The sequence below is a fragment of the Callorhinchus milii genome, unplaced genomic scaffold, assembly GCF_018977255.1.
Source record: "Callorhinchus milii isolate IMCB2004 unplaced genomic scaffold, IMCB_Cmil_1.0 Scaffold5, whole genome shotgun sequence".
In the NCBI taxonomy this organism is placed as follows: Eukaryota; Metazoa; Chordata; class Chondrichthyes; order Chimaeriformes; family Callorhinchidae; genus Callorhinchus; species Callorhinchus milii.
In genome coordinates this window covers 19017802-19034304 of record NW_024704746.1, presented here as the reverse complement: position 1 = coordinate 19034304, position 16503 = coordinate 19017802, and the positions used below count along the sequence as shown (strand labels likewise).

The window sequence follows — 16503 nt, the reverse complement described above, 5'->3', positions numbered from 1 at the left end:
CTATTGATATCCCAAATCTCTATTCTGTGTATACAGAAAATACCCATTATAGCGCCATCTAGTAGAGAGACGCCTTGCTCACTCAACTGTGGACCAATGCAGGCTTCCCATTCAATAATATGGCTAACGTTAAGCTCGTTAGGTCACTGTTAACATCACTTACTACACGTTGCGGACATAATAATAATCCTTGCATTTGTGTAGCACCTGATCATGTCGTCAAGATATCTCAAAGCGATTTTCCCTTCTGTTTTCGAATAGTGTAATGGGATCTTTAATATCCACTTGAACAGGCAGATGGGACCTCAGTTTAGTCTCATCCAAAGGACAACACCTCTGACAATGCAGCACATCCCCACATTGGAGTATCAGCATAGACTTTACGGGTTCCAAATTCTGACATGTGGCTTGAACCCACAACCTTCTGACTCAAGGGTGAGAGAGCTCCCAACTGAGACAGAGATGCCACTTCCAGATAATGCACATGTGTACTATGGAAGCACCACGTTGCAAAATAATATACATTAGTAGCACTTATTTCACATTGCACTTGTGTGCAGTACCAGGAATTGATATTACAAGTCTTCTTGCATAATAGCTTGCATGCGAGCAGAAAGTGATGTCAGTGGTGACCTGATAGTCAGCCATTTTTCTATGATTATCTGGATGATTAGGCTGCCATGTTTGCCTACAAATACACAGTCACTCCACTTAACAATAAATCCTGTGAAACGCTTTGTAAACACTCCTCTGTTTACCTAGCAGTAAGTAGGAACCCGATTGTTTGTCGATTTGTGGATAGCTTTAATTTGGTCACTCAATCCACGACTGTTTTATGGGATACTGCTGTGCGAATTTGGTTGCCGCTATTTGCCCACAAAATATACAGTCAATTCACTTTACAGTATATTCTGTGAAGCACTTTGAGATGTCTCAAAGGCATGATAAGGCTCTATATCAAATGCAAGGATCATTACAGTGTATTTGCAAATTAATTTAATGAGAGAACTTAATTCCTCTTCAGTGTAATTTTGCACACTTATCACCAGAGGGCACAAGCAGATCTGATGAATCTGCTTCATGTTCTGGAGCAGAAATTTTTTTCTACAAAGGACCATCTTGCCAATTGCTTATACCATACAGGATAGCAATTCTAAAACTAGTTAGAACTATACTCCCTGTGGGTTATTTTTTCTTTTTAAAAAAGGATGTTTTAAAGATGCTGTCACTGTGTTTATTGTGTGAGTTGTTGGGAGTTCCTGTGTATTCCACAGGGTACAAACTGAAACAATGAAAGGTAAAGAAACTGTTCCAGCTCCTCCAATAGGACCACCACCTTGGAAGCATGCCAGTTCAAAGAATTGCAGCTGTGCATTCTTACTTGACCCCATATACCCGTCATTAGTACAGCCACACACAATGGACTGACTGTCATTTGTCACTGCACCTTATGTTCGACATAAAAACGTAAGAAGGGCCATTTAGCTTACACAAAACCTATCCTTACCCTCCTTCAAGTCCCGCCTCAAGACCCTCCTCTTTGACCATGCCATCGGCCACAACTCTCCCCCAGACCCCAGCTCGGGTCTGAAATGCTGTACACTGTCCAGCACCTTGGGATGTCCTCCCGACGTGAAAGGCGCTATACAAATGTAATCTTGTTGTATTTTGAACTTCATCCCACCAATGATAATAATAATCCTTGAATTTGATGACCATTAAAGCTTGTGACACTGCTTTAAAAGTAGCACTTCATCACCAATAGTAACTACTTTTGAATTGCCCTTTCCTAACAAGAACATTGAATCCTCTATTTGTGTGGATGAACTCCTTCAAATAATAAAAATATAATAATCCTTGCATTTGAATAGCACTTTAGTACATCAAGATGTCTGAAAGTACTTCACAGGGTATTCCTCGTGATACAACTGTGTATTTTTTGAGCGAAGGTGGCAGACAATTTGTACAGTGCAACATCCCACAAAAGCCATTGATTGAATGACTTTTTATTTGGGGGACTATTGGCCAGATATCAACCATGATATTACAATAAATATTTAAAATTTATCTTTCAGATTGATCTCTCTACAGTTGGTTGATTACGAAAGCAGCATTTCCTCAGAGAAGAGTTAAGAAAACTGGTAATCTTATCAAATAAGCAAGCATAAGTACGTTTACGCGAAGAAAGAAGATAAAGGATCAAAATAACAGTAAATGAAGCTCTCCAACCTACATTTATCAGCCTTGCTTGATCCAAACCTCAATGTTTGATAAACATTGGCACAAATTACTATGTAACAACTCTACACATTTCCTTGAATGAAAATGCAAATGTATTGGATGAGATCATCCATTTAGTGGTATGACCTTTGACTTGGCAGTTTCCCAAGAGTGACATAATAATGAACTCATAGAGTCCAAGATGATCAGATACCATAAAGACACTAAAGGTGCATGGTTGCAGAAACCACTTGTCTGCAAACATGATGCAACTCCACCAATGTTAAATGATCTGTTTGAAGAAAAACTTCTCATTACAAGTCTAAAAATCATTTCTTCTGAATGATAGCAAACAATTGAAGAAGTTAGAATAGTGAAGCTCACAGCTTCTAACGCTCAAATCTCAGTTGGGATTGTGTCACTCTTGACCAAAGATGTTGGTGCAACCTCTTTTAATGCTTAATTGTCTGGGAAGCGGAGTTGGTCTTGAATCAGATTGTCTCACCGAAATTTCCTGAGCCATCTTAGATAAATTACTTCCAGAATGTGGGCCAGGCTGAAACCAAAAAATGGACTGTTCTCGACATCAGACTGAAACGAAAGACACTGGTTTAATGCCAATCTTTTCCTGAAGTTCTTTTGAGGAAGGATAAGACCCTGCCCTTTGAGAGTTTTGTAAGGACTTAAATCAACCTGATTATTTCTGGGCTTTTTTTTAAGAGCAAGTGTTTTCAAATCCAAACTAGAAGTGTTCCCTTTTGAAAGAAGAAGAAATGTCTAACAAGCGACCAACCAAATCTACAAGAGTCATTTGAGACATTCTAAAGAAATTTCAACAATGTACAAAGGAATAGAGAGAGGTACCTAATCAGAAGGATAAACATTTTATTTTTTTAAAAAACACACCAATCTATTCAAATATTATTTTACAGTTTTTATGTGGTTTCATAATCCACAAAGTGCAAAGCTTTATTCACAATATGAAATGGTCTACAAGCACCTATTTGTACCCACGCCAGATATCGTCATCAAATTACTTTCTACAGTGTAAACCCAATCAACTAAATTATACACACTGCTTATAAAAAATACTGATGCTTCTTTTGAAAATGCAAGTAAATTCCTAATGTCTTACAATCTCCGCTCCCCACACACATACACATAGACACACAGTCACAATCAGCAACTTTCAACAAATTGCTCACATATTTTATGAGGAAAAATGATAAGAATGACACAAATTGGTAACTATTATGACAGAACTTAAAGCAATAGTTTGAAAGGGCAAGGACAAAATAAATTAACATTTCACAAAACTAATCTTACTAACGCACTGAACGTTCTTGCTGGTATTATTAAAGCACTGATGTTTAACAATGTCATTTATGTTTGTAACTACTGGGTGGATAATTGTATCTATACCAAAATCTGGAAAGCAGATTACTGTTAGCATAACAAAGACAGTTCACTTAGTTTATGACTCACCAAAAACCTTCAATATAAAAAGCTGTTCTGAAAGTTAGTCAATGGAACATTGTTTTTCTACAGCCCACAACAGCTGTTAACTCCATTTTGTTCTGAACACTGGAATTTACCATTATGGTAATTTGATTAAAACACCCACTGCGGATTTAAAAGCAAGTATGAAGTAATTGGATTCAAATTAGACTTCTATAAACTGTTGATTTTTTCTTTCAGGAAGCCTTCAACCGGGGAAGCATCTCAGAGCACTTAAATATTTAGAAATTGAGAAAAGACCAACAGATTCTGTAGATTTTCACCTCGACTGCCGAAATGAAAAGAAGCAATAAGCAACTCCCATCAATTTCACTTTAATACTATAATACTAGCCCATTAAAATAAAGGCAACACAAAATTTTAAGCACAAATATTTTTTAAAAATCTGTGCTGATTCTGTCTCTATGTTTTTATTTCTATTATTACCTATTCTCTTTTGAATTGTAACCTTTTTTTTACCTATTCTAACCTTGAACCATGTTTTGTCAGGATTGGCTCAGTTGGTAGTACTCTCGCCTCTGAGTCAAAAAGTTGTGGGTTCAAACCCCACATTGATACTTTAAACACAGTCTAGACTGACACTCCAGTACAATATTGGGATTGTGCTGCATTGCCCTTCATGATATGTCAAATCAAGGTCTCACATACCTATTCAGGTGGACGTTAAAGATCCCATGGCATCCCAATCCCCAGATAAAATTGGTCATTTATTTCATGGTTGTTTGTGGAACTATGCAATGCGCAAATTGGCTGCTACATTCATCTACAAAATTATAGTCATTAAGTTTACAATAAATCTTGTGAAGAGCTTTGAGAGGTCCTCCCAAAATACACTATATCAGATGCAAGTATTTATTATTATACTTATTTCTAACTTTACCTTTCACTTAGTTCCCATCAATTTTGTGCTGCAGAACAACCTATTTTTAAAGGTGATTTTCATTGGCTCCGAAGAGACAGCAAATGAAACCCACAGGATTTCATGAATGGTCATCAGTCTAGCACTTGAGATTATCAGTCGGGAGTTGGACCCTGCAAAAGTCCTCTTGTTAGCGGCTCCTAGGAAACAATTATACCTGAATAGAATCGTCTGGGAGTGCTGAAAGAATTACAATATTTCACGTCAGAGTAACTGCTTTTATTTTTTCGTAGTATTTTCTCCTATTCTCTCCTCTCCCATTCGAGAGGCGAGGCAGGTGGATTACCACCATGTCTCCAGCAGTGCCACACAAGAGACCACTGGGAGGCGCACCAGACTGTCCCACTGATTGCACTTCCCTTACATCTATTTCTCTCGTAGCATAGCTGGAATGAACAACCGAACAGCGAGAGGACTAAAAGACACAAATCGAAGACCATTCGATGGTCTTGCCAGCGCGCCAAACTCTTACAAGCACGCAAGTGGTCATTTGCTTCAAAAAAAAGCACATGGGAGTACAAACGTTTTTTTATTGGTGGTGGTGGTAATCATAATAATCCTTGCATTTGATATAGCGCCTTATCAAGTCTTCCGAGATGCCTCAAACATATATACTGTAAGTGATAGGCAAGTCAGTCAGAGAAAAGTTTATTCTTCGATGTAGCCCCCAAACAATAAATAAAAACTACAATCCCATTCATCACGCCTGAAAATGCACGAATTCCATAGTATGAATCAGAATTTAACGCAGAGAGGGCGATTTATTTGCACTGAAGCCCATCGCTTAGGTGTCGGAAATTTACATTGGGACTTTTTTTTGTTTGTTGTTAAAGAATAACAATAATAATCCAATGCATTTGATCGCGTGCCCTAATCACATCTTCGAGACGCCTCAAAGTGCTTCACAGAAATATGTACTGTGGAGCGAACCCAACGTGTATTTATTTTTTTTTGGTGGGGGGCACTTTGAACTCACTTCCCCCCTCCCCCACCACCACTGCCACTGGAGCATTGCTTCAAGACCCCCTTTGATCTCTGTCTATCTTGTGTCTGTCTGTGGCCAGGGTCAGATTGCAAGAGGGCAGGAGGGGGCGAGGGAGAGGGAGTGGGTGGAGGGAGGGAGGGAGTGGGTGGAGGGTAAGAAGGGGGGGGGCGGGGGAGAGAGACAGACCCTCAGCACCACCGACACCTCAGCCAATTGCCTGCCGGGGCTGGCGGTCACGTGGCGCTGGGAGGCCGCTGGAGGAACCAGAAGGTGAAGCGGCCGCTCAGACTGGAGGAGCCGCAGTGATCGGTCAGCGGCAGTTTCAGCGGTTGTACTTTTGAAAACCTACCGTTTAAACGCACGCACGTACACACACAGACACAGACAGACACACCGCCCGCGCCCCCGCCCCCCACCGACCGCACTTCACCTCACCTCTCACCATGCGAGAAACAACCGAAAGAGCAGCCACACCGTAGTAGTACGACGACGACGGCGGAGGAGGAGGAGGTAAGTTGGGAGTTAAAAGAAACACGCTAACTTAAACTTAGTGGTTTGTTTTTCAATCTCTCTCCCCCCCCCCTCCAAAAAAAAATGGAAGGGTAGAGGAGTCAGATGGTGGGGTGGAGGGGGCTTTCTCAAACGGGTGTGTTGTTTTAAGAAAAGAGTTAAAACGGGTGGGTGGGTGGGGGGGGGCGGTCGGTCGGTAGAGGCACAGGTACGGGTGTGTTTTTTTTAAAAAAAAGACTTCTTGGGGCGGGTGGTGTTTGTTTGTGTATGTGGTGAAGCGACGACGCTCGCCTTTTTTTCTGCCGTTGCTCCTGCACTCCCCCCGCCTCCCCCTCCCTCCCTCCCTCGCTCGAGCCCCGGAAAGTGACCGTTATTCGGGGGGGGGGGAGAGAGAGGAGGGCCAACAGCGCGTGTGGGGAAGGTGGCTCGAGCGGCGCGCACTGTGTGTGTGGGTGTGGGGGGGGGTAGAGAGCGCGGCTCGAGCGACCTGTGTGCGCGTGCGGCTCGCGCTGGAGCGGCTCGCGCTGCTCTTTAAACCGCCCGATGCGCCCCCACACACACACACAACGTCCGCTCGTGGTTTTCATGCCGTCTCTCTGCCTGAGGTGAGCTGTTGGCTTCTCTCCCTCTTCCTCACCACTCCCCCCCTCTCCCCACTCTTCCCCTTGAAATTCCCTGACCCCGCTGCCCGCTTCTATTTTAAATCAGCCGAAGAAACTTTTCCCCCCCTCGCCCGCCCCCTCCTCCTCCTCCTCTCTCTCGAAAAAAAGGAAAGAAGGTGAAAAGAAAATTGGAAGCCCGATAGCCGGAGGAGAGCGCTCGTCAGGTGGTGTGCGGGGAGGGAGGGAGGGGGGGGGGAAGGAAAGGAAGCGTTCGTTATCAGCCGCAGATCTGTTATTTTCGGGGTGGGTGGGCTGTGTATTTTTTTTCTGAGGGGGGGGGGAGGGAAGCCACAAAGCGTGTCCCTCACTTGCTTCAGACCAACGGCTTTTGACACGTTTTTTTTTCAAAAAAAACACACACACACACACACACGGGAGGGGGAAAATGAGGGGGAAAACGAGTCTGCAGACTCGTCCTGAGGTGTTTTTTTTCTGACACACACACACAAAAAAAAAGGCGCCCTTGCGATGTGGATCGTTCATCACCAGCACAGTGCTCTGTGAAGTAAACAGGAAAACCTCTTGCCACAAAAGTTTATGGCTCTGAAGTTTTTTTTCTCTCTCTCTCCCTCCCTCCCTCTCTCTCTCTCTCTCTGGGTTATCTGTTCTGGTGAGATTAGAGGGAAGTGTTTCTTTTTTTTAAAAAACAAATCAGGACTGGACGTTGTTTGTCACTGCGACGGGACTTGTTGACGTGTTTTTTTTTTAAAAAGACGCGTGAGTTGTGGTTCCTTATTCCTGTGATGTGCCCAGGTACCCATCCACGTCTTGCAGAGGGCGCCCACGTGAACTTTGAACACTTCCTTGGGACGTCCGCCCGACGCGAAGGGCGCTGTACAAATGTGCATTTGTTGTTGTTGTTCGTATGAACTCGTTGTCATGTTGCATATGTTGACCTCACCCTTGTCTTCAAATCCCTCCACGCCTCTGCACCCCATCTCTCTGACCTCTCTCCTCAAAACAGTGCCCGTTGCCTTCGTTCCTCCAGATGTGGCCTCCTCGTCCCCCGAGTCCTCCGCTCCCACCCTTGGCGGCCGTGCCTTCAGCCACTACGCCCCGAGGCTCTGGAACTCCCATCCTCACTCCCTTTGCCTCTCTCCTTCTCTTCCTACTTTCAGGTCTCAGCTGAAGACCGTTTTGGCCGCGCTTTTGGTCACCTTCCTCCCCCTGGCTTGGCCCCGGGATCCGTTACTGTGAAGCGCTCTGAGATGCCATCCAGCGTGGAGGGCGCTATATAAATCCAAGTTGTTGTTGAAGTTGTTGTTGATGCTTAATGAGTCATGTAATTATGGTTTGATAACTCATTTGACAGTTATGCATTTTAGAGTGAAATTACACAGTTTGGGTTGGCCTAATGTGAATTATAGCACTACATATTCCAAAAAAATGTGGAAGGCATAATTGTTACCCATCCTAGGCTTCTGATGAACTCGGTAGATGAAAATGAGTTGATATTGACCATTTGTGTATACAGTACTTTCCAAATGGAGCAAAACTACAGCTTGTAGGGAAGGAATATGAGATGTATAGTAGCAGCTGGGAGAAGAGAGGAGGGTTTGATTCAAGCATTATCAAATGTTGAGAACAATATAGATTTTTAATACTCTAATTTTAATACTCTTGTTAAATTGTTAACATAAATAGCTAATGCTAACTAAACCGTGTATTCTCTCCTTTTTTAGGATTTGCCATCCTCAACTTTTTTTAAATTTGAACTTTCTGATGGTCTTTTAGCCAAATTTACGAGTTGTCCAGAGGATTTCACAAGCAGCACAGCAGTTGGGATGTTGCGACAGAACGTCGGAAGCAATAAACGTGGTTTGGGCCTTACCCGTTTCTCCAGTTCAAATTTCTTTGCCTTGCCCAGCTCGGGAAACAGGAGCATGGGCCGAAGTGCCAAAAGCGGCTCTGTTAGCAGCAGCATCTCCCATTCAGATTGTTATGATAGCCCAATGGTGGACCCAGAACACATTATGCAGTTGGTGAATGATGTCAGGAAGTTTTCAGAAGTACTGGCAAATTTGAAAGAAGCCTTTCTTTCAGAAGGTGCGTCATTTACTTTGTGCTTATCCTTCAATTTCCTTAGGATTAACTAGATTTGGCAATGCAAAATGCACACAGTAGTGATCGTAACAGATTTTTCTATGCTTTGCTTCTGCCAAAACCCCAAATAAGGATAAGTGTTAGTTACATTTGTTTAGTCTTTCTTTTTGATGGGAGGAGGAACCTTTTAACTTATCAAGAATCATCAGTCAAAATGCAGATCAAAAGAACATTGGAAACACATTAACTAATGTTAATTAATTAATGAACTCATATTAATTAATGTGAGAGTGAGCTATAAAGATGTAATTAAACTGAGGGGTTGAAATAATGATCTGGATTATGCATAATTTGATGAACCCTAAGAATTTACTGCTGGAGTCTTCAATCCTGTGAAATTCACCTAGTTTGCATTGTGGGGTCAACTTCAAAAATGCAGGTATAGACAAATGATCTTGTGTGTAGTTTTATAGAAGGCGGGAATAATAACTTTTATTTCTAGCAGGATACATTGAAGAGACTAGAAGACCTGTAGAGATTAGTGACGCATAAAGTGCATTGCTAACCTCAATTGTCAGCCCACCCACAATCAGAAAAATGTTTGCAAGTGCTGCTGATAACAAGCATTTATATTTGCTGGTGGCAGCACTGCATTTATTGGAGGAGCCCTTAAAATCATTTGATAGGTTTGATGTTTAGTGAAGTTCCCCATCTTTATGGGGGGGGCGGTGGGTGCAGACGCATATACTTTTAAATCAAAGGTTTGACTCTGATAATTTAAATCAATTGTTTTAGCATTCACTCAGCCAGTTTTATTCTTTTTAAAGCCATCTAGCCTTCTTTGGAAAGCAAGTTAATTTAATTTTGTTTAATTGTTTGTTTTAGTAAATCAGCCTATGATAGAATGCCTATGATATTCTTAAGTGGGCTATTCTGCAATGCCACAATAAATCAATTGGATCCAGCAGGGGGTGTTGTAACCTGGTTGGAAGGGTATTAATAATTTCCTCTTCATGAGCGGCAAAGGGTATGAAATGCTGATTGAAATATTAACCGCGTAGAAGATTTACCTTCCATTTCATCTTTTTTTCTGACTTTTTTAAAAGATTTTAAATTCATTGTTACTGCATTAATTCAACAGAATCTTAATGTCCTGCATTTTTAATGCTACATAGAATTAATCAGAAAAATGGGAGGATGATCTAAAATATTCTTGTTTGTTTCCTACAGCAATAACAGTCTTGTGCAGACTTAGATCTGGTAAAATTGTTTAATCTGTGTGTAAGAATAATGTAAATCAAGAAAGATGTTGTGAATTTACTACTAATAATAATAATGCTGCATTTGGTATAATAATAATCATTGCACTTGATAAAGTGCTTTTCACGTCTTCTAGACGTCTCAAAACGCTTCACAGAATATGCTGTAAAGTGAATTGACTGTACATTTGTGGGTGAAACATGGCAGCCAATTGCGCACAGCAGTGTCCCACGAACAGTCATGGATTGAAATTGACCAATTTATTATTGTTTTTTTTTATATAGCACCTTTCACGTCAGGAGGATGTCCCAAACCACTTCACAGGACTTACTGTGAAGTGGAGCGACTGTGTATTGAGCATTGTAATAATAATCCCTCCAAAACCAAAACAATAATAGATTGGTCATTTTCAATCTACGACTGTTTGTGGGACATTGCTGTGCGCAATTGGCTGCCGCGTTCACCCACAAATATACAGTCAATTCACTTTACAGTGTGTTTTGTGAAGCGCTTTGGGACGTCCCCCCGACGTGAAAAGCGCTATATCAAATGCAAGGATTATTATTATTATTATTATTATTGTCTCAGTTGATCAGGACTTGGGAGAAACACCTTTCTCTTTTCGAATAGCGCCATGAGTTCTTTAATCTCCACCTGTACAAGTAGACAGGACCTAGGTTTAATGTCTCATCTGAAGGATGGCACTTCCAGCAATGCAACATACCACCAGCATTGGAGTCTCATTTTAGATTATAGGAGTCCAGGTCCCAACATGGGTCATTAAACCCACATCCTTCTGATTTGGAGGCGAGAGTGCTACCACTGAGCCAGGTTGATGCAGTGTTTTCGGTTTTAATTAATACTTCATGTAAATTGAGTACTTTGTAGTTTTTTTTTGTTCAGTTTTAAATGCTGGATGGCAGTTTGGGGCCAGTGGTAATTTTTATTCTTTTTCACAAGCATATTTGTGTTTTCTTCCAAAAAGAGAACATGTTGCTCATCACCACTTGCTTGAAGTGTAGATATAGGGTGAGGAGAAATGTGTGTGATGCCACCGAGGTGAGCCTTCTAATGCTTATTGTCTAGATTAACTTGTGATGAGTGGTCACTTGGAGAGGTACTGAAGGACTGTTTGTGTCTGTAAAACCCTGGACAACATGAGTGTTCTCAAGTGAAAATGTGTGTGGGAATATTTTGAATGTATTTCTGACAATGAACACAGCAGTGTCCCACAAACAGCTACAAAGTGAATGATCATTTTTATTTGGGCATTGTTTGCCAGGATACCAGGAGAAACTCCCTTTTCAAATACTGCCATGGGATCTTTAACACTCACCGAACTAGAAGGTGGAACCTTGGATTAATGTCTCAACTAAATGAGGGCACCCCCAGTGCTACATTGGAGTGTCAGCATAGATTATGAATTTAAAACCCTAATGTTGAGTTTAAATCCACCACTTTTGATCTCAAAGGCAAGAGTGTTATCAACTGAGCCAGGCTAACATGTTGTACGGTGACAAAAATTCTTTGGAATTCCATGGTTTTTAAGCAATATTTTTCTGAAGTCAGTAAAGCTGAACTCCGGTAAAACTTGATGAACAATCAGGTGTTTAAGTACAACAGGCTTCATTTTAATATACTCTATTGGAGACCTTTTAAGATTTTATAGTAAATAATTTTTGCATTTCATATACTGTTGCGTCTTTCATATCAGGATGGTGTCTCAAAGCGCTTCACAGGATTTTTGCGTAGATACTGGCTGTAGGCGAATGCAGTAGCCAATTTATGTGAATAGAAATGAGCCATAAACAACTATAAAATGAACTACATAGAGTGCATCTAGACCAATGAAGATTTTCTACTTATTAGGGCCAAATTCTTTCCATTTGGTATGTGTCACTACCGTCATTAATCCTGGTATTGAAGAAATTATTGGTGATTGCAGTGCATGTATGCCAATGTTTTCCTTGGCTGTAGCGGTACTTTGGGGAAATTGACACTTTAATGTGTGCGTGTTCATCCTATTCTTAATGGAAATAGCATTTTGAAAGTTGTCATGACACTAATTACAAAGAAAATTCAGGCTATATACTTTCCAGTCTACTCTGTTTGCTAATGCTGAAACTTTCCATGCATTGCAGATGATCAAGGGAAATAATTTTTCAGCCATAGAAGCTATCCATTGTCAGAATGCAAAGACATTAATTGTAGACGGGAGAAATTGCAAACAAAAAGTCTGTGCAGACAATACTTACAAAGACTGAAATTTTAAAGAGTCCTGCCCATCAAACTGGGTTTTAAACCCATCCTCCTCTAAAAATCCAGCCTCAATTTATCTTTTAAACCTTTCAGCTTCTGAACTTCAATTTATGGACTTATTAAAATCGTATTTTTCAGGTCATGCAGCCAACAGACCAGTGTTTGCAAATGCCCTTTAACAATGACGAGGTTTCTTAGTCAAACAGCCTTTCTTATGTGAGAATAAAGTGTGTTTTACTTAGTAATTCCTGTTGCTTTTTCACATGGAAATCGACATCCTCCTTTTGTATGCAGCTGTGAAAGAATGCCATGAGGTTAAGTGATGATCCTATAGTTGGATACGTATTCAGTATATCCTACTGTGGTGCAACTTGCAAATTTGGGCTTGAAGTAATGCCAAAAATAACTGGGTAATAATATAACATTCTATTTTAAATATTTCCTTTGCAGCACAGTGTTTCATTTTTCAGTAATATGTATATTTTGAAAATCTGCCCATGGTAAGAAACACTTAGTAACGTAGGTTCAGTGTTTAAGCTATGTTTATATTTGGACATACTGTAAAGTTGCTTCAAATAGAAGTAGTTCTGCAGTTCTGATCCCTTGGTGCAGTAGATTCACTTTTTTAAGGTGGATTGTAGAGAAGACATCGAAATTTTTTTAAAAAAACATTTTTTATGTAACAGTGTAAAAACAGAGTAGGATGTTGTCTTAAAACATTTCAGAACACATTTTAGTGTCATTTTAAAATTGAAACCTATCTCGTGTGGCTATTTTACACACAACTAATATTTTGCGGCTCGGTATTGCAGTATTTTGGTGAGGAATATAGTTGTGTGATTCTCAGAAGCTTTTGAATTCAGATTTCAAATCTAAGTGAGATAAAAGTAGGCATAAATAATCTGAAATGCAACACCCAAAATACCCATATTTAATTTCTAGAAAGATTGTAAAGTGACATTCTTCCAAGCACTGTTAATGTTTTAAACATTTCTGAAGTGTCAAATGTGGACACAGGCTGATTTTGTTCTTTCACTATAGATTTTGTGCCAACTCACGTGCGTTTCCCTTATTGAAACAAAGATGCTTCTTAATTAGAAAGCAACAGGTTACTTATTTATTAGCCACTTTTGCTGACAACTGATGAAGACTGATTGAGAGAGTTACCATAGCATGACATGCAACTCCAGAGATCCTGTTGTGCTGCTGACAAAGTTTTTCACAAATACAGTAATGTGCTGAGTCAATATGCTTAATTGCTGCACAATGTAGGTTTGAAGAGGGTATAAATGAATAGCTGATAGAAAGCTGGTTTCTATCAAAAATATGAACATTGTATGATCATGAACCACATTCATCTAGATCAGATTGCTACAAAAATTACCATATTATACTCTGACTATGGAATAAAGCAAAATCTATAATTTTTAGGGCAATATATGTGTATATCTTACTTCTCTGAGCCAGTCCTTTTAGAACTACTTTAGTGATTATAATTATGCACAATGTTTGAGAGCATTTTCCACATCATGAATGTTGTGAAGACTGGTCTAGAATTGTCTTGGGTTTTATGTTTGCTGCCCTGCAATACATCTACGGTATGGTAACACGTTATAAATGCATAAACATTGTCAGTTTTACTGATTTTGAGCAAGGATGTGTCGTCTGAGCACGAGGCACATATAATTATAAATTTAATAGGATCAAGCTTCAATTGATAAATTGATAAATCCATCTGATGGGCAAGTGGGTGGTTTTCTCTTCTGATCAATGGCACCTCTAGGAACATAACACGGTACTGTCGACCCTAAATATGAGCTCAAACCTTCCATATTTGCTTGAGCCCGCAACCTTCTGACCCAGAAGCGAAAGTGAACCGCCCTGAACCAAATGATCTACCAATAATACTCGAGTATAAGCTTATAATGGATAATTTATTGTTTTATGAAAAGGGTATTATGGAATGACATTACATCCATGTGGAACATCTATATCTTTCGAACACCACTTGGTTGAATTTGCATTTTTCTAATACGTTTTGCAACAAAACACTGAACAATACTCTCCCCACTTTTAGGTTTGTACTTCACAAATGATAACTAGACAACAGTCCATGTGTCATAATTTTGCACGGTCTGATTGAATTAAGATGCTTTGTGTTTGAAGCGAGGGTGTGGCAAATTCATCATGTAAAGTAATGAATGTGAGCTTATTGTTATTCAACATGTTGTTCAAAAAAAAAAGTCTGCATCCAGAACAACATTCTTGCCTTTTCATTGTTTTTCCTGTTTCCTGTAGAAAGTTAAATTTATCTTGCTTTGCTGGTGTATCCATACACATGTTTTTTTTTGTTTAGTTACTTTTAGTGAAGTTTTAAATCATTTATTTTCCTCTGGGGGGGGGAAAAAGATTGTTGTTTAGTACCTTCAAACAGAGGTTTGCTAGTTTTATTTATGGTTATGTATAAAGAATTGATCCGATAGCAACTCTCTAATTTGTTTCTATACGACGAAGGAAGTGGGCAGGCAACTCTGTAAGTGGAAATGTGCAATTCCCTGTGGTGACTCTACTTCAAGATGGCAGACCTAATGAAGGGTCCAGCCACGTTCCTGTTTTCTGCAGGCTTAATCATACGGGTGAGAGTGTTTTAGAATAATTGTATACACAATTACTGTTGCAAGGTTCACCTATATTTTCCTTCATTGTGAAAGAATAAATATCACTATGTATTCAATTGTATTTGAGGTAGATTGTGAGGTTTTTAAATGTGCTATACATTTTAGTGTTGTGCTATTTTTGGAGGGGAGAAGTATTTTTTTCTTTCCTTAGAATTTGAAGCTGTTCTCCTGTGGTAAAGGAAATGAATGTTTATATCATTTGCATTGTACTTTAAGCTACAGGATGAGTCCTTTCTTATAGAAAGGCTTAGAAATATTGAATGGGCTCCCTGGTGATTTATTTAAGAATTCAGAATAGAACTGTTGCTCTGAAAGATTTATAGAATGGAACTTTTATTAATTGGTGCTTTATTTTACTTGTGTTTTATATAAAATAAGTAGTGTGTCATCATTCAATCAAAATAAATACTGCACTGGAACTACATAAAGTTGTAGACGGCTAAATACCTTCAAAAATATATCCTCTGTGGCTATAGATGGAAAGGGACAGAGCCAAATGTACCCTTCAAATGCAACAAACAAAGCTTAGCAAATTATCCCTTTGCATTTACAGCCGACAGAAGCTCAAACAAAAGTTGTCTGCTGAGATTTTCTTCACGTAACATCCCATGAAGATCCTTTTTCAAATTGCATTCACAGTTGCACAGGGTGTCGTTGGTAATTTTGACCTGTGTAGTCTATTCTTAGTTCTGTGAGTCTGTCAACATTCATATGTATTATTTGCAAGAATCCATATTAGTGTTTGCTGAGTTTGAGAAAGGTGCACAATCTGATAAGGTTAGCTCCTTTAAAAATACTCAAACAACTTGAAGTTGAGCTATAATTTAACGTTTAAGCACAATCCTCAAGATGTGGTCAAAAAGTCAAATGTAAAAAGACAATATTGAGATGACTTTTGCAGAGTTTGAAATATAATTGTAGCGTCTCAGATGGGGAGAAATAAATAAGTGCTACATTGTGAACAGGAGCATGGCTTCATAATGATTGTATCATATGTGTAATGTGCAGCTTGAACTTTTAAGGCACAAAGCTGCACTGGAGCCTGGTATGGTTTTGTTTTTAAAAAGAATGGAAGTGAAAGTTGCAGCATAGCTGCATTTGACAGTTGCATGCACATTTCAGCAGGTTTTGTCTAAAATGATTAGGGAAGCACATTCATAATGCATCACATAGATCATACTATGTTTATTGGAAGTCACTGTTTAAGGAAGTGTATAATTGCTGAACACTTGACTACAGTATGGTTTTCTTTCTCTTTCAGCAAATAAAGTTTCTTTACATTCTGTGGCCCATGAACGTTTAGGAGAGCTATTAAGAGTATTAAAAGCAGTGATTAGCAAACACCAGTCATTGAATTCTGTGGACATTCTAAGTGCAACAGGGACAGTCATTTCTAAAGTAAAAGGTAAGTGGAACAGTAATTTTTCAACTGAGTTGTAATGTATCAAT

General features: G+C 39.6%; 1 protein-coding gene across 2 annotated transcripts in view; it reads left to right on the top strand.

The window, feature by feature from the left end:
- The first annotated feature begins 5954 nt into the window (after positions 1-5954).
- The window catches only part of LOC103174646 (rho GTPase-activating protein 29), a 29012-nt gene continuing 18463 nt past the window's right edge, over positions 5955-16503 (top strand). Inside the window, exons 1-3 of one of the 2 annotated variants that reach the window (XM_007887126.2) lie at positions 5955-6152; positions 8497-8860; positions 16316-16459. In XM_007887126.2, coding sequence (XP_007885317.2) covers positions 8599-8860; positions 16316-16459 — 406 coding nt within the window. In that variant the 5' untranslated portion in view covers positions 5955-6152; positions 8497-8598. The remainder of the gene's footprint in view (positions 6153-8496; positions 8861-16315; positions 16460-16503) is intronic. The other variant, XM_007887127.2, reaches the window with a different exon arrangement.